This window comes from Pogoniulus pusillus, chromosome 36, assembly GCF_015220805.1.
Source record: "Pogoniulus pusillus isolate bPogPus1 chromosome 36, bPogPus1.pri, whole genome shotgun sequence".
Classification (NCBI taxonomy): domain Eukaryota; kingdom Metazoa; phylum Chordata; class Aves; order Piciformes; family Lybiidae; genus Pogoniulus; species Pogoniulus pusillus.
The window spans coordinates 2,292,189-2,318,372 of record NC_087299.1 but is presented as its reverse complement, the minus strand read 5'-3'; the positions used below and the strand labels follow the sequence as shown (position 1 = coordinate 2,318,372).

The following is a 26,184-nucleotide window of genomic DNA, read 5'->3' as shown; positions in this document are numbered from 1 at the left end:
TAAGCTTGGAAGGGACCTCAAGGATCAGCCAGTTCCAACCTCCTGCCATAGGCAGGGACACCTCCCACTAGAACAGATCATTCAGGGCATCATCCAACCTGGTGCTGAACATCTCCAGGGAGGTTGTGGGGCACAGAAGCACCCAATGTGATCTTTGATCACATTGGGTGCTTCTGTGCCCCACAACCTCCCTGGGAAACCTGTGCCAGGGTCTCACCACCCTCAACCTGTGCCAGTCTCTCACCACCCTCCCTGCAAACAACTTCTTCCTCACATCCACTTTCCAGCTCCCCTCTGCCACTTCAAACCCATTCCTCCTCCTCCTCCTCCTCCTCCTCCTCCTCCTCCTTCTCCTCCTTCTCCTCCTCCTCCTGCCATTCCCAGACCTTCTCAATAGTTCCTCCCCAGCCCTCCTGCAGCCCCCTGCAGATCCTGCAAGGCCACTCCAAGCTCTCCTCCAAGCCTTCTCCTCTCCAGCCTGCACAGCCCCAACTCTCTCAGCCTGTGCTCAGAGCAGAGCTGCTGCAGCCCTCTCAGCATCTTGGTGGCCTCCTCTGGGCTGGCTCCAACCCTTCCATGTCCTGCTTGTGCTGGGGGCTGCAGAACTGCCCCCAGGACTGCAGGTGGGGTCTGAGGAGAGCAGAGCCAAGGGGCAGAATCCCCTCCCTTGCCCTGTGCCCACACTGCTCTGGCTGCAGCCCAGCACAGGGTTGCTCTCTGGGCTGCACTCACACTGCAGGCTCCTGTTGAGCTTTTCCTCACCCCAGACCCCCAGGGCCTGTTCCTCAGGGCTGCTCTCAGCCATTCCCCACCCAGCCTGGAGCTGTGCTTGGGACTGCACCCACCCAGGTGCAGGACCTTACACTTGGCCTTGTTGAATGCCCTGAGGTTGACCTGGGCACACCTCTGCAGCCTGCCCAGGTCCCTCTGGATGGATCCCTGCCCTCTACCAAGTCGACTGTGCCACACAGCTTGGTGCCATCTGCACACTTGCTGAGGAGGCACTCAATTGCTCTGCCCATGGCACTGACAAAGATGTTCAGCAGCACTGGTGCCAGCACTGACCTGAGGGATCCACTTGGCACTGGTCTCCAGGTGGACATTGTGCCCCTGATTACAAATCAGCACAATTCTATCCAAACACTTCCAAATGTAACCTTCCTGAGGAGCCAGGTGGGGTTGGGCTCTGCTGCCAGGCAAAGAACAAGGGGACACAGCCCCAAGCTGTGGCAAGGGAGGTCTAGGCTGGATGTGAGGAGGAATTTGTTGTCAGAGAGAGTGATTGGCACTGGAATGGGCTGCCCAGGGAGGTGGTGGAGTCTGTGTGGCTGGAGGTGTTGCAGCCAAGGCTGGCTGGGGCACTGAGTGCCATGGTCTGGTTGGTTGGGCAGGGCTGGGTGCTAGGTTGGGCTGGCTGAGCTTGGAGCTCTCTGCCAACCTGCCTCATTCTATGACTCTATCCAGGCTGGGATCTTAAGCTGCCACCACAAAGAGCCCTCTTGCAGCAGCCGCTGTGAGAGACGAGGCCAAAGGAGGAACACCACAAGGCTGAGGTCGGTAAAAGTTTAAAGACATTTATTTTAAAATACCATTTATAAAAGGGGTTTTCTTCCCGGCGCGGGTGTGGGGGGAGAACAGGCAGTTCCCGGCTTCGCTCCTCCACCTTCCCCCGGGGCCGGGGGCACGAAGGAGCTTCCCGCAGGAACGCCGCCGAGCCCTGCCCGCGGGCGGGGACGTATCCTGGGCACCGGGATGGAGCAACCGGCAGGTTTCGGTGACTGAGATTTCAGCGCCGGTGACGAAGATTTTGGTGACGGGAATGGAGGGTTTTGGTGCTGGAGACGACGATTTGGGTGCTGGAAATGGGGAGGTTTGGGTGCAGGTGACGGCACCGTTACCGCTGGCCAGCGCAGCCCGGGAACTGGGTGGCTTTGGGGCGTTTTGGCCATGAAAAGCGATCCTTTAGTGCTCATTAAGGAGCGGAGCGGTGACTGCGGTTATTGCTGACAGCCTTCTGCCCTCCCGCTGCCCCCTCACCCCCGTCGGGTACTCCTCCAGACCCCCCCTAAGCTTGGGGGAAGAGGATAAACGAGACCCCCTTCCCTTCCAAACCGAAGCCCCAGCAGCTGGGGACGTTCTGCTGGCCCCTTGCCCGCCCATCCCCACCGCGCCGGGTCCTTCCAGCAGCTTTCATCAGCTAATGAACGCCGCAGCAGGTTGGTTTGCACACAGGGAGGTTTTATTTCCCCGCTTGGGTTTGTTTCGAAGCCAGGTTTCCAAGCCACCTCTTTCTGCAGGGGTCGCTCCCCGGCGCCGCTTTCTGCTCGTTTACCCTCGAACCTACCGAGCACGATGCAGGCAGGGAAGGCTGCACCCCCCCCTCCCCCTACCGCCTCAGCCCTCCAGAACCAGACCTGGTTTCTAGGTAACCAACCCCTCCAAGAAGCACTTTTAGTGTTCATCTAATCCCTCGCTCGCAAGCGATGGTAAGGTAGGTCAGCTTCAGCCGAGGGGGAACAGCCACGTTCCCGCAGAGCACTGAGCCTCCTCATCCTCTTCCCGGGGAGCTGGAGGAAGAAAATCCCTTCCCTGAAGCCTGGCAAGGCGCCGGGAAGGATGGTGGCACCATCCACGCTGGATCCGAGGCTGTTGGGTTGACCCTGATGTCTGCCACTGCTGGAGGCAAACGCAGCTCGTACCGTGACCGAGTGGCCGCTGGGAGCCGCTGGGAGCCTTCGCGTCGGGAAGCCCCTGGGGCCGTGGCGGTTCCTGTTGTCCCACACAGTCCAGAGCTGGGCTCCTCCTTGGGCCACCTCCTTACTTCACGGAGCAGAGCGGTGCCAGCTCTCCTCCTCCTCCTCACCATGGAGCCCTAATCCTTCCCCCACCTGGCATCACAGAGCAGCCAGGCAGAGAGGATTTCCACGGGATCCATCTACATTCCCTTCTCCCCAAAACACAAAAGAAGGGAAAAGAGAAAAAAAAAAGAGGAAAATCAACCAACAAAAAGCTGCATTTCGAAGCTTCTCCTCAAAAGCCAGCAGAAAACACCAGCCAAGCTTGAAGAGGTGCAAGACATGAAGGAGATGAAGGCTCCTAAAGGCGTTGGGAAAGGCCAGGTCCGACAGGAGGACACCTCCCCGCGCTCGGCAGGGGGAGAAACAGGACCAGAAGCAGGAGTTTGTCAAACCTGAGCCAGGAAAATGGCAGAAATTCACTAAAACTCCTTTTTTTTTTCTTTCTTTTTTTTCCCCTCTCTCTCTTTTTTTTTTTTCCTTTGGAAGAGGTAAAAAAAAAAACCTCTCCAGAATTCAACCCAAGGCTTTAAAAAAAACCTTTCCCGTGCACTCTGCGGAGCTGCTCCGGGGAAAACAAAAAGAAGGGAAGGGGGAAGGGGGGAAAGAAAAATCAAAACAACAAATCCAAGAATCCAAAGAAAGAAAAAAAGATCCTTGGAAAGCAGAGTTGCTCCGTAGGCCGTGAGAGCACCGAGTGCAGCCGGGGAGAGCCTTCCCCTCGGCTTCTTTGCTCTTTCCTTTTCGCCCCCGCACGGCAGCTCCGCAGCACAACCATTATTGCTGGCGCCAGCTGCCCCCCCCAGCGGCGCACCCACACACACGCAGCTCTCCCTGCACCCACCCCGAGGCCTTTCCAACCCCCTCCCAACCTCTTCTGTCCCCCCCTTTTCTCCCCCCCCACCTTTTGGTTACGGGGTTGGTTTTGGGGGGGGGGATAGAACGGACAAGCCCTTCTCGGTTTGCCGGTCACAGTGGGTGTGGAAAGGGGAGGTCACAGTGCGTGGGGGTTGAAGGTCACAGTGGGCAGAGCAAAAGAGGGATCACAGTGCAAATAAACCAGGGAGTTCCCTTTGCTCGAGTCCGTCTGTCCGTCCCCGCGGTTGGCAGCGCCGCCTCTGGTCCGCGTTTATCTGCGCTGCTTGAAGCCCTGCGAGCCATCGGGGCCCAGCGGTTGTCTGATCACATTGTTGGGCTGTCGGCTGTCCTCCGGCTGCGAGATCCTCGGCGGCCTGGGGTGGGGGGGAACAGAGGTAGAAGGGTTTGGGGTTGGAAGGCAGCAGTGAAAGTCTGCTCTGGGTTAACCTCGGAATCGTAGAATGAAACGGGTTGGAAAAGCCTTTGGAGAGCATGGAATGGTTGAGGGTGGGAGGGAGCTCAAAGCTCAGCCAGTTCCAACCTCCTGCCCTAGGCAGGGACACCTCCCACTGGAAAGGTCACTCAAAGCCTCATCTAGTTTGGTCCTGAACACCTCCCTGGGAAACCTGTGCCAGTCACTCACCACCCTCAACCTGTGCCAGTCTCTCACCACCCTCCCTGCAAACAACTTCTTCCTCACATCCACTTTCCATCTCCCCTCTGCCACTTCAAACCCATTCCTCCTCCTCCCAGAGCAAGCAGGGACACCTCTCACTAGAGCAGGGTTGCCAGCCTGGTCCTGAATACCTTCAGGGAGGTTGTGGAGCACAGAAGCACCCAATGTGATCTTTGATCACATTGGGTGCTTCTGTGCTCCACGACCTCCCTGGGCAACCTGTGCCAGGGTCTCACCACCCTCAACCTGTGCCAGTGTCTCACCAGCCTCAACCTGTGCCAGTGTCTCACCAGCCTCAACCTGTGCCAGTGTCTCACCACCCTCACTGTAAATAACCCTTTCCTAACGTCTACTTTCAATCTCCCCTCTGCCAGTTTAAACACATCATCGAGTCCAGCCTATCACCTAACATCTTCTAATCAGCTAACCCATGGCACTCAGTGCCCCAGCCAGGCTTGGCTGCAACACCTCCAGCCACACAGACTCCACCACCTCCCTGGGCAGCCCATTCCAGTGCCAATCACTCTCTCTGACAACAACTTCCTAACAACATCCAGCCTCAACCTGCCCTGGCACAGCTTCAGCCTGGGGCCCCTTCTTCTGGCCCTGGCTGCCTGGCAGCAGAGCCCAACCCCACCTGGCTACAGCCTCCCTGCAGGCAGCTGCAGGCAGCAATCAGCTCTGCCCTGAGCCTCCTCTGCTGCAGGCTGCACCCCCCCAGCTCCCTCAGCCTCTCCTCACAGGGCTCTGCTCCAGGCCCCTCCCCAGCCTTGCTGCCCTTCTCTCAACACCTTCCAGCACCTCAACATCTTTCTTAAACTGAGGGGCCCAGAACTGGACACAGCACTCCAGGTGTGTCCTGAGCAGTGCTGAGCACAGGGGCACAAGAACTTCCCTGCTCCTGCAGGTCACACTGCTCCTGAGCCAGCCCAGGATGCCATTGACCTTCTTGGCCACCTGGGCACACCGCTGGCTCATGTTCAGTTGGCTGTCAACCAGTATCCCCCAAGGCCCTCCCTGCCTTGCTGCTCTCCAACCACTCTGTCCCCAATCTCCCCTGCAGTGAGCACAGGCAGCTGCAGCTGGATTCTGAGGATCATGGAATGGTTTTGGTTGGAGGAGACCTTTAAGAGCATCCAGTCCAACCACTCTCAAACTCTGCCAAGGCTGGGGTTAAACCATAGCCCTCAGAACATCATCTCTGTGGCTCTGAAACACCTCCATGGACAGGAATTCAGCTGTCTACCTGGGCAGCCTGGTCCAGCCTTTGAGAATGCTTTCAGGGAAGAAGTTTCTTCTCATGGCCAACTTAAACCTCCCTTGGTGCAACCTGAGGCTACCTCTTCTTCTCCACTCGTTCCTTGGGACAAGAGACCAACTCCACCTGGCTCCTCCTTTCAGGGAGTTGTAGAGAGCCAGAACATCTCCCCTCAGCCTCCTTTCCTCTGGGATGAACCACCCCAGTCCCTCAGCTGCTCCTTCCCAGCCCTGTTCTCTAAAGCCTTCAGCAGTTTCCTTGCCCTTCTCTTCATCTGCTCCAGCCCTTCCATGTTCTTCTTGGAGTGAGGGGTCCAAAACTGAACCCAGTACCCAAGGCATGGTCCCACCATTGTCCAGTACAAGGGGACAATCCCTACACTGGTCCTGCTTGAACCTTATAGCAGGTTGCTCTGAGCCCCAGACAACCTGACCTGGAATGGTTCCAGGGATGAGGCAATCTCCCACCTCTCTGAGCAACCTGGGCAGGGGTTTCATCACCCACAGGATGAAAATCTCTCCCTTCTCTCCAGATTGAATCTCCCTTTATTTTGTCCTTTCACAACAGGCCCTGCTCAAAAGTCTCTCCCCAGCTTTCTGACTGACTCCTTGAAGCACTGAAAGGCCACCAGAAGGACTCCCTGGAGCATGGAGATGATAGGCAACAGGACACCATATGTCTTCAACAAACAACCTTGTGCCCACCTCAGGGTAGGTGCACCACAGGATGTCACCACCACAGGACAAGCACAAGGTTCCTCATTTACCCAGAGTGAGGTTCCTCATCCTGACAGAGTGGATCCCCCTCATCTGGAATGAGTCTCCTCACCTATCTCCCTGGGTTTCCTCATCCTGAGAGACTGGATCCCCTCACCCACCTGGAATAAGTATCCTCACCTATCTCACCTGAGTTGCTTCACCCTGCTAGAGTGGATCCCCTCAGCCACCTGGAATGAGTCTCCTCACCTATCTCACCTGAGTTGCTTCACCCTGCTAGAGTGGATCCCCTCGGCCACCTGGAATGAGTCTCCTCACCTATCTCACCTGGGTTTCCTCATCCTGCCAGAGCAGATCCCCTCACCTATCCAGAGTCCCTCCCCGATTTGCAACGATTCTCCTCACCCATCTAGAGTGGATCCCCTCACCCACCTGTAATGAGTCTCCTCACCCATCTATAGTGGATCTCCTCACCCACCTGGAATGAGTCTCCTCACCCATCCTGAGTGGATCCCCTCACCCACCTGGAACAATTCTCCTCACCCATCTATATAGGATCCCCTCGGCCACCTGGAATGAGTCTCCTCACCTATCTCACCTGGGTTTCCTCATCCTGCCAGAGCAGATCCCCTCACCTATCCAGAGTCCCTCCCCGATTTGGAACGATTCTCCTCACCCATCCTGAGTGGATCCCCTCACCCACCTGGAATGAGTCTCCTCACCCATCTAGAGTGGATCCCCTCAGCCACCTGGAACAATTCTCCTCACCTATCTCACCTGAGTTGCTTCACCCTGCTAGAGTGGATCCTCTCAGCCACCTGGAATGAGTCTCCTCACCTATCTCACCTGGATTTCCTCATCCTGCCAGAGCAGATCCCCTCACCTATCCAGAGTCCCTCCCCGATTTGGAACGATTCTCCTCACCCATCCTGAGTGGATCCCCTCACCCACCTGGAACGACTCTCCTCACCCACCCAGAGTGGATCCCCTCAGCCCCCTGGAAGCAGGCTGCTCACCTATCCAGAATGGGTTTCTCCTGCTCCTCCTCAGGGCTGGCACTGCCCAGGATGCGTTTCCTGGCCTCGGCGTACTCGGCCTCGCGCTGTGCCAGGGACTTGACGGGCAGGGCCGGCCTGCTGGCGGAGTTGGGGGTGCTGAGCACTCCGTTGGTGCTTGGCCTCTTCAGGATGCGGATCTGAGGGGAAGGCCCAGCTGGGTGGCTGTCGTCCTGGATCACAATGGGCACTTGGGGAGGAGATTTGGATTTTCTGCCGGGCAAAAAAAGAACAAAACAAAGCCCCCAGGTGTGTGAGTTGGTTCCTGTTTTCCTGACCCGGAGAATGGGTTGGGTTGGGAGGGATCCTCAAGGATCAGTCAGCTCCAAAACACCTCCCAGAGCAGGCAGGGACACCTCTCACTAGGGCAGGGTTGCCAGCCTGGTCCTGAATACCTTCAGGGAGGTTGTGGAGCACAGAAGCACCCAATGTGATCTTTGATCACATTGGGTGCTTCTGTGCTCCACAACCTCCCTGGGAAACCTGTGCCACTGTCTCACCACCCTCAACCTGTGCCAGTCTCTCACTACCTTCAACCTGTGTCTGTGTCTCACCACCCTCAACCTGTGCCAGTCTCTCACCACCCTCAACCTGTGCCAGTCTCTCACCACCCCTCCCTGCAAACTTCTTCCTCACATCCACTTTCCAGCTCCCCTCTGCCACTTCAAACCCATTCCTCCTTCTCCTCCTCCTGCCATTCCCAGACCTTCTCAATAGTCCCTCCCCAGCCCTCCTGCAGCCCCCTGCAGATCCTGCAAGGCCACTCCAAGCTCTCCTCCAAGCCTTCTCTTCTCCAGCCTGCACAGCCCCAACTCTCTCAGCCTGTGCTCAGAGCAGAGCTGCTGCAGCCCTCTCAGCATCTTGGTGGCCTCCTCTGGGCTGGCTCCAACCCTTCCATGTCCTGCTTGTGCTGGGGGCTGCAGAACTGCCCCCAGGACTGCAGGTGGGGTGTGAGGAGAGCAGAGCCAAGGGGCAGAATCCCCTCCCTTGCCCTGTGCCCACACTGCTCTGGCTGCAGCCCAGCACAGGGTTGCTCTCTGGGCTGCACTCACACTGCAGGCTCAGGTTGAGCTTTTCCTCACCCCAGACCCCCAGGGCCTGTTCCTCAGGGCTGCTCTCAGCCATTCCCCACCCAGCCTGGAGCTGTGCTTGGGATTGCACCCACCCAGGTGCAGGACCTTACACTTGGCCTTGTTGAATGCCATGAGGTTGACCTGGGCACAGCTCTGCAGCCTGTGCAGGACCCTCTGGATGGATTCCTGCTCTCCAGCAAGTTGACTGTGCCACTTCTCCCATCAGATGGCACTGCCCTGATTAAGAGGCAGCCTGGCATAATTAAAGGCCTTGTTATGTTTGTAAGCCTGAAGCAGAACAGGCAGCAGGTGGCTTGGTAGGAGCTTAGGTCAGGATGGGGCAGCAAACCAGGGCTTGCTGCACTCAGTGTGACAGAGGGAAGGGGAAGCAGACACTGGGCAAAAGTTTTAGCACTTCTACTTGAAGCTATCACAGAGCAGTCTGGGTTGGCAAAGCCCTCCAAGGACATCCAGTCCAACCACCAACCCAACACCACCATGGCCACTAAACCATGGCCCACAGGTTTCTGGAACACCTGCAGGGAAGGGGACTCCACCACCTCCCTGGGCAGCCTGTTCCCATGCCTGACTGCTCCTGCAGGAAGAGACTGCTCCTGATATCCAATGGGATGGTACAGCCCCCCCCCAGCTCAACCCCCTGCAAAGGCTTTTAGGGCTTCTCTCACCAGGACACTGAACCTTCCACTCCAACCCTGACAAACTGCTTCTCAGAGCCAGCCTTGGGCACTGCTTCTGTTTTAATAGAATCATGGAGTGGGTTGGGTTGGAAGGCTCCTTGAGGATCAGCCAGTTCCAACCCCCCTGCCACGGGCAGGGAAGCATCCCCTGGAGCCAGGTTGCTCAAGGCCTCATCCAACCTGGCCTTCAACACCTCCAGGCAGAGGGCAGCCACAGCCTCCCTGGGCAGCCTGTGCCAGCGTCTCCCCAAAAGGTTCCAGTGTCTCCCCAAAGGGTTTGGAGTGTGGAGAAAAGCTTCTTTTAGGTAGCTCTAGCCCAGATCAGCTGGCCCATGCTGCCCAGAGAGGTGGAAGAATGATAGAACTGTTTTGGTTGGAAAAGCCCTCTGAGATCATCCAGTCCAACCACCAGGCCAACCTCAGTCCAATCACCAGGCCAATCCCAGTCCAACCACCAGGCCAACCCCACCATGGCCACCACACCATGTCCCCAGGTGCCACAGCCACAGCATGGCCACACATTTCTTCTTGAACACCTCCAGGGATGAGGACTCCACCACCTTCCTGGGCAGCCTGTGCCAGTGCCTGACCACTGCAGAAGTGGCTCTGGGTTCTGATAGGACTTCTCACCACCACTTCATTTACTCAGCCATGCCCACACAGCTCTTGAAACACTCCAAGCCTGGAAACACTCCAGGTCAGGTTGTTTGGGTCTCTGAGCAACCTGCTCGAGTTGCAGAGGTCCCTGCTGACTGCAGGGGAGCTTGGACCAGATGAGCTTCAGGTCCCCTCCAACCCAAACCATTCTCTGACTGACCATGGGATGGCTTAGGTTAGAAGGGACCTCAAAGCTCAGCCAGTTCCAACCCCCCTGCCATAGGCAGAGACACCTCCCACTAGAACAGGTCGCTCAAGGCCTCATCCAACCTGGTCCTGAACACCTCCAGGGAGGGAGCAGCCACAACCTCCTTGGATGATTCTAAGATACCCATGGTTAATGAGGGGGCAAGCAGAGCTTGATCAAACCTCTCTGAGCAAGACCCATCCTTGTGGGAAAGTCACCTTCTGATTAGTGAGAGCTTGGCAGAGCAGGGTTAACATCTGGACCTGATGATCTGAATGATTCTGTGATTCCAGAGCAAGACCTGACCTGCAGAATTGGTAAGGTCAGGTGTGGGAACTCCTCCTGCACTCTTCCACCTCCAGGAGCAATCAGCATTAATCAATTACCATCACAGAATGGTTTAGGTTGGAAGGGACCTCAAAGCTCAGCCAGTTCCAACCCCATGCCATAGGCAGGGACACCTCCCACTAGAAGAGGTCACTCAAGACCTCATCCAGCCTGGTCCTGAACACCTTCAGGGAGGTTGTGGAGCACAGAAGCACCCAATGTGATCAAAGATCACATTGGGTGCTTCTGTGCTCCACAACCTCCCTGGGAAACCTGTGCCAGTGTCTCACCACCCTCAACCTGTGCCAGTGTCTCACCACCCTCCCTGCAAACAACTTCTTCCTCACATCCACTTTCCACCTCCCCTCTGACACTTCAAACCCATTCCTCCTTCTCCTCCTCCTGCCATTCCCAGACCTTCTCAATAGTCCCTCCCCAGCCCTCCTGCAGCCCCCTTCACATCCTGCAAGGCCACTCCAAGGTCTCCTCCAAGCCTTCTCTTCTCCAGCAATTAGCATGAATCAATTACCATCACAGAATGGTTTAGGTTGGGAGGGACCTCAAAGCTCAGCCAGTTCCAACCTCCTACCATAGGCAGAGACACCTCCCACTAAAACAAGTTGCTCAAGGCCTCATCCAGCCTGGTCCTGAACACCTTCAGGGAGGTTGTGGAGCACAGAAGCACCCAATGTGATCTTTGATCATCCAACCTGGCCTTGAACACCTCCAGGGAGGGGGGCATGGCAGCCTGTTCCAGTGGTCCCTTCTCTGTGTGGAAGCTCCAGAGAAGTAGCACCAAGCCTCTTTTGAAGTGGCTGACAAATCAAAGGGGGTTAAAAAACCTGTCAGAAGTGATCCCAAACAGTTTTGCTCGTGACAACAGCACACTTTAAACACACCCACCCTGACTCAAAAGGAAGCAGGAAAAAGTCTCGCTGATGCAAGAGCCTGCAAGCCACTTTGGGGCCATGAGTTGGGATTGCCTGACTCACCCATGTCCTCCTTGGAGTGGTTTTATGCTCTAATGGCTTCCCCAGAGCTGTGCCTGCATGCAGCCTGGGACACAGGGCTCTGAAATAAGACCACTCTCAGTGCTGGATCCAAAGGGCCATCTAGTGGCACAGTAACTGAGCTTCCCTTCTCCCGAGCTCCAAGCCAGCACTCTGTACTCTGACCCGGCACTCTCTGCTCAGTTTGAAACTCCTCCCCCACCGTTCCCATCTCTCAGGTCTTCAGATGCCCGAGAGGCCCCCGGGGAGGTGTTTCGGGAAACGGTGCAGCAGAGTTACCTTTCCTTCTGTGTGATCTTCAACTTCTTTTCCAACCGTCTGTCTATTTCCTGCAAAGCAAGGAGAGAAAAATGAGGCTCTGCAGGTCCTTCCTGGAGACTGGGAGTCTGCTCATCTCTTCAGCCTGCCTGCCGACAGATTTAACCTCCCTCTTCAGCAGGGTGGCACTGCAAAGCAGGCAGTGCGAGCCTCTGCCTCCATCCCAGGGTGATGTGCAAACCGAGAGGCAGAGAGGAGCAAAGTCACAGCGTCCATCCCCCCCCCAGCCATCGGTGCACCTACAGCAGGCCGTGCATCCTGCGTGTCCTGGTGGCAGGGCAGCATTTCAAGGGCTTCATCTGGCAAGGCAGCTCTGCTAAGAGTGAAGAGCCATGGGAACACACAGCAAGGGACCCCCAGATGCAAGAGGAACTGGCGCCAGCTCCTGGGCCAGAGAAGCAGCAGCTGGCTGAGGCGATGCGCATCAGTCCACAGGCTGGAGTTCAGCCCCAGAGCCCGCAGCCATTTGGAGGCCTGGCTGGCAGGTCCACATTCCAGCTGCTTGCTGCAAGAACCTTCCTTCCCCCAAAAAAGTCCCTGCCCTGCCCAACGTGCAGCCAGGCACTTGTCAGAGCAGAGCTGAGCCCTGCAGCAGGCAGAGCTGCAGAGTCATCGCTGGACGGGAAGATGAATTCATCAGCTCCAGCGCCAGCGGCGCACGGCTGCAGGCTTGGCAGCTCCTGGCCACGGCTGCTGTCTGCCCCAGCCAAGGTGTTTACCTGCTGCAAGAGGAGCAATTACACCCAGAAGTGTTGCTACATCGAAGGAGGAGGGAAAAATATCTGAGGCAGCTCTCAGGCCTGGCTTTCTCCTCAGGTAACCTTCCCCGACGGTGCCAGAGTCTTTAGATCCTGGAGGCTGCTGATGCTATAAAAAGAGGCTCTGATGGGCCCTGAGTTTCCTTAACCATCGAGGAGAAAGGGGAAAAAAACCCAAAGAACTACCCTACCTGTGTCCTAGTTTCACCAGCACATAACTGGCAACAGTGAAGGAAATTCCAAGCTTCTGGCAGGAGGTGCTTGCTCTACTTTTGGGGCTGACTTAAGCTGGCTGCCAGAGGAGCCTTACCCTGCTTGTCAGAACCCCCAGCAGGCACAAGCCAGGGAGCCAAATGGTTTGCACAGCAATTCCCTGATGCCTCAGTAAGCAGGGAATGAGCACAAGTCTGCAAGATCAAAGAATGAGGCAGGCTGGCAGAGAGCTCCAAGCTCAGCCAGCACAACCTAGCACCCAGCCCTGCCCAACCAACCACACCATGGCACTCAGTGCCCCAGCCAGCCTTGGCTGCAACACCTCCAGCCACACAGACTCCACCACCTCCCTGGGCAGCCCATTCCAATGCCAATCACTCTCTCTGACAACAACTTCCTAACAACATCCACCCTCAGCCTGCCCTGACACAGCTTCAGCCTGGGTCCCCTTCTTCCTTTGCTGGCTGCCTGGCAGCAGAGCCCAACCCCACCTGGCTACAGCCTCCCTGCAGGCAGCTGCAGGCAGCAATGAGCTCTGCCCTGAGCCTCCTCTGCTGCAGCCTGCACCCCCCCAGCTCCCTCAGCCTCTCCTCACAGGGCTGTGCTCCAGGCCTCTCAGTGTCTGGCCAGGCCACAGCCCAGCAGCTCCTGGTAGCCTCCCTCCATCTAGGAGGAAATTGGGGACAACAACAACAACAAAGTGGGTGGGAAGCAGAAGTTCCTACCGGACTGCACTGGGAGGTGATGACTTGCATGAATCAGGGGCTTCATGTGGCATTGAGCTGAAGGGCAGGGCACAGGTGAGTCATGGAATTCCCTTGTTGAAAAAGACCTTCAGATGACAGAAGCCTGGAATAGGTTGGGTTAGAAGGGAACTTTAAGATCATCCAGTTCCAACCTCCTGCCCTGGGCAAGGACACCTCACACCAGCACAGGTTGCTCAAGGCCTTGAACACCTCCAGGCAGGGGTGGCCACAGCCTTCCTGGACAACCTGTTCCAGTCTCTCCTCACCCTCATTCCTATGAATTTCTTCCTCATCTCCAGTCTCAGTCTCCCCTTTTCCATCTCAAAGCCATTGTCCCTCTTCCTGTCACTGCAAGCCCTTGTCAAAAGTCCCTCCCTAGCTCTCCTGTAGCCCCTTCGGGCACTGAAAGGTCTCCTTGGAGCCTTTTCTTCTCTAGGCTGAACAGCCCAAACTCTCTCCTCCTTGCAGGAGAGGCTCTCCAGCCCTCTGATCATCTTTGGTGGCTCTTCTGGACCAGCTCCATCAAGTCCATGTCCCTCTTGTGTTGCGTGCTCCAGAGCTGGGCACAGCCCTGCAGGTGAGGTCTCACCACAGCAGAGCAGAGGGGCAGAATCACCTCCCTCCATGTGCTGGCCACACTTCTTTCCTCAGGCTCAGGCAGTTCCCCAGGGCCTTCCAGAAGGAACCTGCCTTAAATCTCTCTTATTAAATCCTTCAGCACATGGGGGAAGAGGGAAGGCAGAACAGGCTGAGGAAAGCACACTCTAGAGCAGCCCAAGTCCTTGCACCCAGTGCTTGGTGCCACATAGTGGCTCCAGAAGCAGCCACGAGTCAGAACCAGATCAGAGAAGCTCCATGACCCATGGTGAGGGCCGTGGGGGACAGAAGTGTGACAAGCCCCACGACAGCCACAGGGCAGGTGAGGTTCTGCACTGACAATAGCCACACTGCCACATTCCTGGTGGCTTGGCAGGCCAGCCCCAGGGCTGACGCTGGGGTCAGCACTGTCAGACGAGGAGATCCTGTCAGTGCAAAGCATCAGCTGGACCTGAGCACCTCAGAAACATCCTGCCTGAGGTCACTGTCACACCACCTGCCAGCAGGGCCACACAGCTCCTCACATCTGCCCACAGCTCTGCCATCACAGCCTGAGCTTCTTGCCAGGAGAGCCCCAAAGCTCTTCAAGCTGCTCACCACACACAAACTTATGCCAAGGAATCCTAGAATCAATATGGTTGGAGAAGACCTTGAAGATCAAATCTAACCTCCTACCAACACCTCCATGACCACCAGACCATGTCCCAAAGTGCCACATCTACTCATTTTGTGAACACCTCCAGGGATGGTGACTCCACCACCTCCCTTGGCAGCCTGTGCCAATGCCTGACCAAACTCTGCCACCACAGCACCCCAAACAAGTCGTTTTCAGCCTCAGTTTCACTCTCACCTACTCATTCAGAATAATTCTGCCTCTCTGCTCTGCTGAGACCCTACCTGCAGTGCTGGGTCCAACTCTGGAGTCCTCAGCACAAGAAGAACGTGGACCTGTTAAGAATGTGGCCAGAGAAGGTGCACAAAGATGACCAGAGGGCTGGAGAACCTCTCCTGCAGGGACAGGCTGGGAGAGGTGGTGCCACTGGAGAAGAGAAGGCTGCAGGGAGACCTTAGAGCAGCTTTCCAGTACCTGAAGAGAGCTACAGGAGAGCTGAGGAGGTACTTGTGACAAGGACCTGAAGTGACAGGACAAGGGACAGTGACTGTGAGCTGGGAGAGGGGAGACAGAGTGGAGAGGAGGAAGAAATTATTGAGAGCAAGGGTGGGGAGAAACTGGCACAGGCTGCCCAGGGAGGCTGTGGCTGCCCCTGCCTGGAGGTGTTCAAGGCCAGGCTGGATGAGGCTTTGAGCACCCTGGGCTGGTGGGAGGTGTCCCTGCCCATGGCAGGGGTTGGCACTGGCTGATCTTTGCTGTCCCTTCCAACTCCAGCCATGCTCTCAACCTCTGAGTCCCTCCAGAGCCGCACAAACAAGCTCTGGCACTGGCAGGCTGCAGCAGCCACCGGTTCGTGCCGGGGCCGAGGCCACACCAATTTCCAAGCAGGAACACCTTGGCATGGCTCCTCCTTAAGAGGAGAAACGAATCAGTCCCTGGTGCTGCTCATCTGCTGATGTCATTCCCTTTCCACTGCTGGGTCACGTCAGCAGGGAGCTGTGTGGGGAACCAGGTAAAATTAGGCTGTGACTCGGCAGGCAGGAGCCCTGCAGCAGCCCAGAGGTACTGCAGGACCTCTTCGATTTGGCACTGGAGGGCATCACCAAGCATGGAACCAGGAGCTGGGCAGGTTGGAGGGTACAGCCCCCAGTTATTAACCTCCTTAGGAGGCCTCTCTGAGCTTTCATTTCCCAAACCAACTTCTTTATGTAACCAAAAGCTAAGCCTCATTTACACCCCAGATTAGTAAAGAATCTCAGCAAAGTATTTTTAGTGCTATTATGTCTGGGTGCTAAAAAAGACCCAAACAAACAGCCTGAAGAAGACACTGTCCTGTGACATTTAAGCTGCATTCGTAGCTGAGGACGTCATGGAAACTCAACTCCAGCTCCACCACAAGCATCCTACCCTTGAAAGCAGAGGAGAAAAACAGCAAAGCATGAAAGGATCAAGAAAATACTTCCTGGAAAGCACAGGAGGAGACAAATTGAAGCTTAGATCCTAGAATCAGTCAGGGCTGGAAGGGAGCACAAGGAGCAGCCAGTGCCAACCCCCCTGCCATGCCCAGGGACACCCTACCCTAGAGCAGGCTGCACACAGCCTCAGCCAGCCTGGCCTCAAACACCTCCAGCCATGGGGCCTCAACCACCTCCCTGGGCAACCCATTCCAGCCTCTCACCACTCTCCTGCTCAACAACTTCCTCCTCACCTCCAGCCTCACTCTCCCCACCTCCAGCTTTGCTCCATTTCCCCCACTCCTGCCACTCCCTCACAGCCTCAGAAGTCCCTCCCCAGCGTTCTTGTAGCCCCCTTCAGCTCCTGGCAGGCCACAAGAAGGTCACCTGGGAGCCTCCTCTGCTCCAGCCTGCACAGCCCCAACTCTTTCAGCCTGTGCTCACAGCAGAGCTGCTGCAGCCTCTCAGCATCCTCCTGGTCCTGCTCTGGACACTCTCCAGCATCTCCACAGCCCTCTTGTCCCAGGGGCTCCAGAGCTGGCTGCAGGACTCCAGGTGGGGTCCCAGCAGAGCACAGCAGAAGGGGATGCCTCACTCTCAGGGTCTCTCACCCTAAGGAAGAACCTCACTGCTACAGCTGCTGATGCTGGGACGTTTTGGACAAGCTGAAGAGAAACCTTTTCCCCAACACCTCACAACACATGTCCTTCGAGTCAGGATGTCCCCATGGAGGTTGTCCCCATAGTTTCAGACACTCACATGGGCTCTAGGCTCGAGTCAGCCCAAGGTGGTGTCTGCAGAACTTCATTAGAGTCACTGTGGGATGTGTATCAAGAATGATCCTGCCCTCACCACCAGCAGACTCTGAACAGCCTAAGTAATAGCAGCTCCAGACTGCTGACAGGGACAGGACTAACAAGATAACTGCTGGGGCTCCTGAAGTCAGCTTCAGCAAGAGACCTCCACAGAACATTTGGAGGAGGCAGAGGCTTGGTCTTCACCCAGACCCTTATGCCAGAGAATCAGCCTGGTTTGGGCAGGAAGGGATCTCTAAAGCTCATCCAGTCCAAGTCCCCTGCCCTCAGCAGAGACATCTGCAACTGCTCAGAGCCACAACCAACCTCAGCTGCAGTGGTGGCAGCCATGGGGCAGCTCCCACCTCTCTGGGCAGCCTGGGCCAGGCTCTCACCACCCTCAGGGGCAAACATTTCTCCCTTCTCTCCACTCTCAGTCTCCTTCTTTTAGTTCCAGTCCATCACCCCTTGGCCTGCCACAACAGGCCCTGCCCAAAACTCTGTTCCCAGCTTTCTGCTCAGCCCCTCAAGCACTGCAAGGCCACCAGAAGCTCTCCCTGGAGCCTTCTCCTCTGCAGGCTGAACAAGCACAACTCTCCCAGCCTGGCCTCACAGCAGAGCCCTCCCAGCCCTTCCAGCCCTGCTGTGGCCTCCTCTGGCCCTGCTCCAGCAGGTCCCTGTCTGTGCCCAGCACTCCAGAGCTGCCCCAGCACTGCAGGGTGGGGCTCAGCAGAGCAAGACTTGCTCTTCTCTCATCCAAAATGAGGATGCTTCACTGAAATCAAGAGGAGACACCTACCAGGCACAGCACAAGCCCCAAGAAGGGACTGGGCTCTCCAATGTGTTTGAGAACATTTCAAATACACAGCTCTAAAAACCACTACCCACATCCTTTGCTGTGCCTGAAGGTTACTCCCAGGCACAAGCTCCCACCCTGGCTCACTCCAACTCTGCATAAAGTCAAACCCAGGACTAGGGGCAATGGCTTTGAGCTGGAAGAGGGGAGAATGAAACTGAAGACAAGGAAGAAATTCTGAGAGTGAAGGTGGGGAGACTCTGGCACAGGCTGCCCAGGGAGGTTGTGGCTGCTTCCTCCCTGGAGGTACTGAATGCCAGGCTGGGTGAAGCCTTGAGCAACCTGGGCTAGTGGGAGGTGTCCCTGCCCACGGCAGGGGTGCTGGAACTGGCTGATCTTGAAGGTCCCTTCCCACCCAAAACATTCTGTGATTCTATGAATTCAGGCTGGAGGTCCTCCCACGCTGACACTGGACTCAGAGCTCTGTCTGCTTACTGAAAGCACATTCAGACACTCTGGCATTTGTTCACAAACAGGAGAGACCTTCAAGGCCTGGGTCACATTGCTGTGTTTAGAAGAAATAAAACCAAGCAGTGTTCTAACATTGGAGGGTACCAAAGCCATCCACAGGTACCAAACCACTTGGACCCGCAGGTATCTGCTTCACCAAAACCACTCCGGAGGCAGAGCAGGAGGAGATAATCCCAAAGCCAACTCCTTGTTAGTTACCTATTCCTCTCCTCTGAGGAGAAATTAATCTTCTATTAATTAGTGGAACATTCCAGGTCCCGAGGCTGCTCCATTAATTACTCCCCCAGGTTCCCTGCTGACACGGAACGCTGGCAGCGGCGCAGGGACGCGGCCGTGGATGCTTTGAAGCTGTGCTGGCTTTTCCAGCTGCCACAGGCAGGTTTGGCTGCTGGGCAGCCAGCAGAGGGGAAACCAGAGCCAGCAGTATTTTTGGGAAGGAGGCTGGCAGGAGCCAAAGGGTATTCCCAGCAGGGACATGTCAGAGGCGTTCCAGAGGCTTCTCCTTCCCTGCCCTTCGCACCTCCAGGACTCGCTGCAGTAGCCCCAGAGCCCTGCTCGTCCCCTCCTAGGAAGGAGCCTCCTCATTCCCAACCCACAGCCACCTCTTCTCTCACAGATCCATAGGGGAAAGACCTTTGAGGGCATCCAGTTCAACTCCACCAAGGCTGGGGTTAAACCACGGCCCTTGGCAGCACATCTCTGCATCTCTGAGACCCCCTCCCCACCGGAGGGGATTCAGGCACCTCCCTGGGCAGCCTGCTCCAGGCCTTGACAACCTTCTCCGTGAAGAAACTGTTCCTCATGCCCAACATAAACCTCCTCTGGTACAACCTGAGGCCTTTTCCTCTTATCCTACTGCTTGTTTCTTGGGAGAAGAGACCAATCTCCATATGGCTCCAGACCCCTTGGAGGGAGCTGTAGAGAGCCACAAGGTCTCCCCTCAACCTCCTCCTCCCCAGCTCCCTCAGCTGCTCCTCCCCAGCCCCGCTCTCCAGACCCTTCCCCAGCTGTGTTGCCCTTGTCTGGACCTGCTCCAGCCCCTCAATGACCTTCTTGGAGTGAGGAGCCCAAAACTGAACTCAGAACTCAAGCTGTGGCTTTACCACTGCCGAGTCCAGGGGGACAGCCCTGGTCCTGCTGGCCACACCACTGCTAATGCAGGCCACACATTAGTCTCTTTTAAACTCAGCTAGTTGTGTTCTAGCTTGACCTGAAGCCACACTCAAGCCCTCCTCAAGCCACACTCAAGCCCTCCTCAAGCATTCTCTGCCTCTACAGCACTGAGCAGCAGGAACAGAAACTCTTCATTTCCCAGCCTGAAGATTTGTTTGACCAATTCCAAACAGCTGAAGCAAATACCCAGCAGCAGAAGTTGGTGTGAAGTCAAAGCCCAACCTCAGCACCCTGGCAACAAAACCCAGCAGCTACCCTCAGGGCTTTCCTTGAGGCACAGCTCCTGCCCCACCAGATCCTCATTAATTCAGCCTTTGATGGCACAAGCAGAGAGCAGAGCAGAGGTCACAGCCACACACGCCAAAATATTTCCCCTCTGCCTCCTCTGTACTTTGATTCCATTTAGCAACTCAAAGTGACACCAGCCAAAACCTGTGACCAGTCAACCTGCTGCCGTGGGGGGGGGGGGGGGGTGTGTGACACCCGTGGCAGTCAGCCCTCTGCCCCTGGCACACGGACAGCTTGGAGGTGACAAAAATGAGCTTTGCTTTCCTTTTGGCCAACCTCTGGTGCGAGTGCAAGGGCCCTCACAAAGCACTGTGTCACAGGCAGGGCACAGCCCCCAGCCCCATGGATGAGGGACAAAGTCCAGTAGGGTTTCCCTTGCTGCTGTTTATCCCAGGGTATCTTTGGCTGGCAGAGAGCTCCAAGCTCACCCAGTCCCACCCCTCCACCCAGCTCTGCAGGGTCACCACTAAACCATAGCCCTAAGCACCCCAATGTTGAACACCCCCAGGGCTGGGGACTCCAGCACTGCCCTGGGCAGACCATTCCAATGTCTGAGAACCCTCCCAGGGCAGAAATATTTCCTGGGATCCAGCTTCAGCCTCCCCTGGGGCAGCCTGGAACCATTCCCTCTGCTCCTGTCCCTTGGCACCAAGCAGCAGAGGCTGCCCCCTCCTCTGCCCAACCTCCCTGCAGGCAGCTGCAGAGAGCAAGGAGGTCTCCCTCAGCCTCCTCCGCTCCACCTGCACTCCCCCAGCCCCCTCAGCCCCTCCCCACCCCCAGCTGCTCCAGGCCCTGCTCCAGCCTCGCTGCCCTGCTCTGCACAGGCTGCAGCCCCTCAGTGTCCTTCCTGCAGTGAGGGCCAGAGCTGAGCACAGCACTCGAGCTGTGGCCTGCCCAGTGCTGAGCACAGGGGATGGGCACCTCCTGGCCCTGCTGCCCACCCTGCTTCTGGCCCAAGCCACCATGCCAGGGGCCTGCTTGGCCAGCTGGGCACTGCTGCCTCTGTGCAGTGAGTGCCAAGCAGCAGCCCCAGGTCCCTCCTCTCCAAGCTGCAGCTCTCCAACATCATCCTCACATCTGGAGCTCCCCTTGGGGTTGTTGTGACCCAGGTGCAGGACCTGGCCCTTGGCCTTGTTGAACCTCACCCAATGAGCCTTGGCCCATGGCTCTGCCCTGTCCAGACCCCACTGTAAAGCTTCCCTACCCTCTAAGCAGATGGGCACAGCCACCCAGCTTGGTGCCAGCTGCAGACAGAGTGCCTCAATGCCCTCACCCAAATCACTGACAAAGACATCAAAGAGGACAAGCCCCAGTGCTGAGCCCTGGGGGACTCCACTGGTGACCAGACACCAGGCTTAGCTCCATTCCCAGCCCTCTCTGTGCCCAGCCACCACTCAGTTCTGCACCCAGTGCAGAGGGCACTGAACCAAGCCTTGTGCCAGGAGTTTCTGAAGGATTCTGACTTGAGCCAAGTTACTAATTAAGGACACAGTCAAAGCCTTGTCAGCTCAGGAATAAGCAATCAGTGCAGTGCCAGGGGCTCACCTGTGACCCTGCACACGGGGCTACTGCCCTGCTTTTGGAGCCCAGCTGCCCCCCTGTGTTTAATCATTAGTGCAATGAGATAACTGAACTCAAGTGCCTCAAGCAGATTTCTCACTCCTGAGTTCCCTCAGCCCTGAAGCCAGGCAGAAGGCAAAGCAGCCATGTCTGAAGTCACCTTAGTGCTTACTAACCCAGGCTGAGGTTCCAAGCCAGCTCTCCCGGTCCTTACTCCACACTCAGGCAACTCCTTGCTTCCTCCCAGGCTGGTTCTCCATCTGGACCTCAGGGAGAAGCAAAACCTTCCCCATTCCCCCAACCTTTTGAAGATTTCCTTAGGTGGCAATTAGGTAACACAGATCTGGAGGCCCCACAGAGTTCTGCTGTGCCTGCAGGACTCCTGGGGTAGGGGGAAGCTGTCAGAGCAGAGGGCATCTGCTTGGCATATGGGCACTCAGTGGGGATGGCACACACCCAAGGTGCTGCTCCTGTTTCTGGCAAGCAATGCTGCTGAGACAGAAGACAAGCAGAAGCCATATTAAAGATCCCTAGGAAAAAAACCCCATCCATGAGGATCTGATTTACAGCTGCTTGACGACCAGACCAAAGCAGAAGATCTGTATCAGGCTGTTTTGGGAGGGGTTCCCCCAAGCTAATGAGATTTCAGTGCTTGTTGCCTGCTTTGAAAGGCAGATGTGCAAGAGATAAATGAGGTGACCACAGGAGCTGCCTCTCCACAGGAACCACCTTCTTTAAGGCCTCCAGTAGAAGGCTGCAGCCTAACATCAAACACTGGACATAAAAAGACCAGCACTGAGAATCTGATGTAGTTTCTGTCCTCAGGAACATCCTCAGGGTGGAATATTAAGAGATTGCACCCAGAGAGGCAGGTAGCACATCCCAGCTCTCATGGATCTCCTCTACTACTCCCTCTGAGATGTGCTGAAGGGTCTAAATAACTAACTCAGGTTCTCAGCTGTGTAAGGTATTAGAAGAGCAAAAGTGTCTTCAAAGCTTCACCTTGGGGTCTCTTATGGTTTATTGCATATTCCTCAAGAAGTATCTATGTCCAGTTCTGGGCTCCTCAATTCAAGAGAGCTGTTGAGGTGCTGGAAGGTGTCCAGAGAAGGGCAGCAAGGCTGGGGAGGGGCCTGGAGCACAGCCCTGTGAGGAGAGGCTGAGGGAGCTGGGGGGGTGCAGCTTGCAGCAGAGGAGGCTCAGGGCAGAGCTCATTGCTGCCTGCAGCTGCCTGCAGGGAGGCTGTAGCCAGGTGGGGTTGGGCTCTGCTGCCAGGCAGCCAGGGCCAGAAGAAGGGGCCCCAGGCTGAAGCTGTGGCAGGGCAGGTTGAGGCTGGCTGTTGTTAGGAAGTTGTTGTCAGAGAGAGTGATTGGCACTGGAATGGGCTGCCCAGGGAGGTGGTGGAGTCTGTGTGGCTGGAGGTGTTGCAGCCAAGGCTGGCTGGGGCACTGAGTGCCATGGTCTGGTTGGTTGGGCAGGGCTGGGTGCTAGGTTGGGCTGGCTGAGCTTGGAGCTCTCTGCCAACCTGCCTGATTCTATGATTCTAACTGACCATGTCTGCCTTGTCTCACTTTTGCATGGTGAAGAAGTTCTTCCCCATGAAGGTGGGAAGAGACTGGCAGAGGCTGCCCAGGGAGGCTGTGGCTGCCTCTTGCCTGGAGGTGTTCAAGGCCAGGCTGGATGAGGCCTTGAGCAACCTGGGCTAGTGGGAGGTGTCCCTGCCCATGGCAGGAGTGTTGGAACTGGCTGATCTTGAAGGTCCCTTCCAACCCAAACCATTCTGTGCTGCTGTGACCTGTCTTGTGCCACTTCAGCCCTCTACCAAGCAAGATAAAGACAGAACAAAGGCAATTCCTCAAAACCAAACCCCTGTGATGACAGGCTGAGGGCAGCTCATTGGCTTTTCCTGCCCATCACTTCACCTCTGGCAGCTTTCCCACAAGACCCACCTCACCCAGGCAGGTCCCTGCTCCCCTGCCTGACTGCAGCAGAGTTTGGGGAGCAGAGAAGGGCACCCAGAGTCCCCTTCAGCTGCTATGCAGTGAGTCAGTCATGCTGCCTGCTCTGCAGCACAGCCTCTTCCTGCTCTCTCTTCCTCTTCTCTCACCTGCCTACCTCTGGCAGCTTTGATTCTGTCACAGCACACAGAGTCCACAGTCCCTATCTGCACCAGCACCCATCAAAAACGAGGCTGGGCCTTCCTCTGCTCCCTCCCTGCTTTGCTTCCAGCAGATGCTAACAGCAGCTCAGGATCTCTTTCCTGCCAGGCCAGGCTTGAAAATGACCTTCCCTGAAGCATGATGGATGCCAGAAGGCAGCTCCTGTCTCTTCTCTTACACAAGGAGAACTTCTGCCACAGGCAGCTCGCTGCTCTTGCTGCTCCAACTGCTCCTGCAGACACCCCAAGCCCCAACAACTGCAAAAGCAGCTGCGAGCGTGGCAGAGGCTCCTGCTGAGCAGCACAAGCACCCCCGGGTTTATGAACAGGAATTCTTAGCAGGCTGGGCTGGAAAAGGCCACGAGAAAGGGCAGGTGACAGCGATTTTCCCTTCTAAGGGCTTGTAAAAGGTACGAGAGACAACCAAGAGGCAGGCTCTGAGCAGCCCTACGGTTTTAAACCATTACTCAAGGCCAGAGCTATCATCAGCTCCCCAGACACAAGCTATGTCCCTTCATGGCAGGCCTCCCCGAGTGACAGAATTAACTCCAGCACAAGGCTGCCTGTGAGCAGCCAGGGGAGAGGGCCAGCCTGCCACTGGCACCTCTCAGGCTTGCTCCCAGGGCATCGAGTTACAGGCGCCGGTTGGCTCCCCTCTTTCTGGCCAGCAGTAATCCAACCTCCTGAGCAGAATCAAATTCAGGCTTCTCACCGAGTCCCTGTGACGATGTCCTTCTGCCCTCTGATCACGGAGGAGGAGGAGGCTGAGCTCACTGAGGCAGGAGCTGGCCTGGCAGAGATGGTTTCCTCTCCCTGCTGGCAGTACCCTGCAGCTCCCCCACCCACGCTGCTGCCAAGAGGAGGATTTTGGCTTTGCAAGCGCAAGGCACAGATGCGTTTCAGAGTCTCCGGGCGTGAGAGACGTGGTGACAACTCCAGCTATTAAAAGCAGGCGACAAACTTCAGCTACGATGCTGGAAGCTGCTCTAGGCCACGCTAAGGCTCTCCCCACGTCATGTCCTAAGGAAGAAGCGTTCGTCTCCAGCCAGGGGGAGAAAGGGCTGGTGAGGAGCACCCCCGGCCCCGCCACGACACCCACCGGCCTCTCCCCACAGGCCTCCCCGTCACGCCGGGGAGACACCGTTTCCTCGGAGCCCCTCAGCAGGGGGAGCGAGCCGCCCGCCGGCCTCCCAGCACCTGACACAGGCTGCCCGGCAGCAGGAGCTTTGTTCTGGGCTCGGCTCCGACCCGCCCTGACCAACCCCTGCCGCCCTGCCCGCAGCCCTACAAGGCCGGGAGGAGACAAGAGTAGAAAACGGGGGTGGAAAGCCTGGCAGAACGGCTCCCTGTGGCATCCCCGGCACCGGGAAACGAAACAGAGGAGAACGGGAACGACTGGGGCCAGACCGCAGCCCCTCCACGCCTGGCGAGGCCGCGGTCCCTTTAAGAGGCCTAGCAGGCTCTCCGGACCCGCCGCCCGGCCGCGCACACCCCGCCGCCTCCTCAAGCTCCGCGCCGCCGCCTTCTCCTCTCCCTTGGCCGCCCGCTACGGGCCCGAGCCGCCTCCCTCACCCCGCTGTCGGCCGCCTCCTCCCAGCTCTCGGCGACCTCCTCATCTTCCATTTTAATCCTCCGCCGCCGCCGCCGCCGCCCGCGCGTGCGCCGCCGCCCCCCGCCTCTGCGCATGCGCCGCTCGCCGCCGCCGGGCCCCCTGCTGAGCGCGCATGGTCCGCCCGGGAGCGCCCCCTGGCGGGCGGGAGGAGCGGCTGCAGGGAGCGGCCGGACACAGGCGTGTGCGCGGCGCCTGCACACCGCACACGTCCCCTGCCCCGCCCGGGCAAGGAGGCAGCCATGGCTCTGCTCGGCAGCGCTGCCTCAGCCGCCGCAGCCCCTGTTCAGTTCTGGGCCCCCCAGTTTAGGAGGGACATTGAGATGCTTGAGCGTGTCCAGAGAAGGGCAACGAGGCTGGGGAGAGGCCTTGAGCACAGCCCTACGAGGAGAGGCTGAGGGAGCTGGGATTGGTTAGCCTGGAGAAGAGGAGGCTCAGGGCAGACCTTATTGCTGTCTGCAACTACCTGAGGGGAGGTTGTGGCCAGGAGGAGGTTGCTCTCTTCTCTCAGGTGGCCAGCACCAGAACAAGAGGACACAGCCTCAGGCTGTGCCAGGGGAGATTTATGCTGGAGGTGAGGAGAAAGTTCTTCCCTGAGAGAGTCATTGGGCACTGGAATGGGCTGCCCGGGGAGGTGGTGGAGTCGCCGTCCCTGGAGCTGTTCAAGGCAGGACTGGACGTGGCACTTGGTGCCATGGTCTGGCCTTGAGCTCTGTGCTAAAGGGTTGGACTTGATGGTCTGTGAGGTCTCTTCCAACCTTGGTGATCCTGTGACACTGTGACACTGTGATACTCTATTTCTTTATCTAATTTCATCAATTAGACCTACACTACTCCCAGTCTCAATTCTTGTCCAACCCTTCCCTCGTGGACCAAAGCCTGAGGTGATCTTTGTGGCTGCACACACAAACACACACAGGCAGAGAGGTCAATGCTGGGTCACTTATGTGCTCCTGATCTGTGAGGTCTCTTCCAACCTTGGTGGTACTGTGATGCTGTGAGACTGTGATGCTGTGAGACTGTGAGTCCATCTCAGGAGTTAAGATACCAGGCGCTGGGTAGTTCCCCCCTACCGCCACATGCAGCTGCAGAGGGTGCAGTGCCAGCTGCAGGTGGGCAGAGTTTAGCCAGCCCCAGGGGCTGACCCTCAGGTTGTTATGGTATATTGACCTACCCATGCCCTACATGTAACCCTGTACCCTCTGATTGTAACCAACCTTGGTGGAGCACAGCTCTTGCTAGAATGCATGTTAAGTCTGTGCAGCA

General features: G+C 57.0%; 1 protein-coding gene across 2 annotated transcripts; it reads right to left on the bottom strand.

The window, feature by feature from the left end:
• Positions 1-1,558: 1,558 nt before the first annotated feature.
• Positions 1,559-24,974, bottom strand: SZRD1 (SUZ RNA binding domain containing 1). 2 transcript variants are annotated; one of them, XM_064171906.1, is made up of 4 exons: positions 24,882-24,974; positions 11,590-11,639; positions 7,320-7,571; positions 1,559-4,027 (listed from the first exon to the last, which is right to left on the bottom strand). In XM_064171906.1, exons 1-4 carry the CDS (start codon positions 24,930-24,932, stop codon positions 3,925-3,927), a joined length of 456 nt encoding a protein of 151 aa, XP_064027976.1. In that variant the 5' UTR covers positions 24,933-24,974; the 3' UTR covers positions 1,559-3,924. The 2 variants fall into 2 exon arrangements, with proteins under 2 accessions (XP_064027976.1, XP_064027977.1); XM_064171907.1 differs by lacking the exons at positions 11,590-11,639; positions 24,882-24,974 and adding an exon at positions 11,011-11,122.
• Between the last annotated feature and the right edge of the window lie 1,210 nt (positions 24,975-26,184).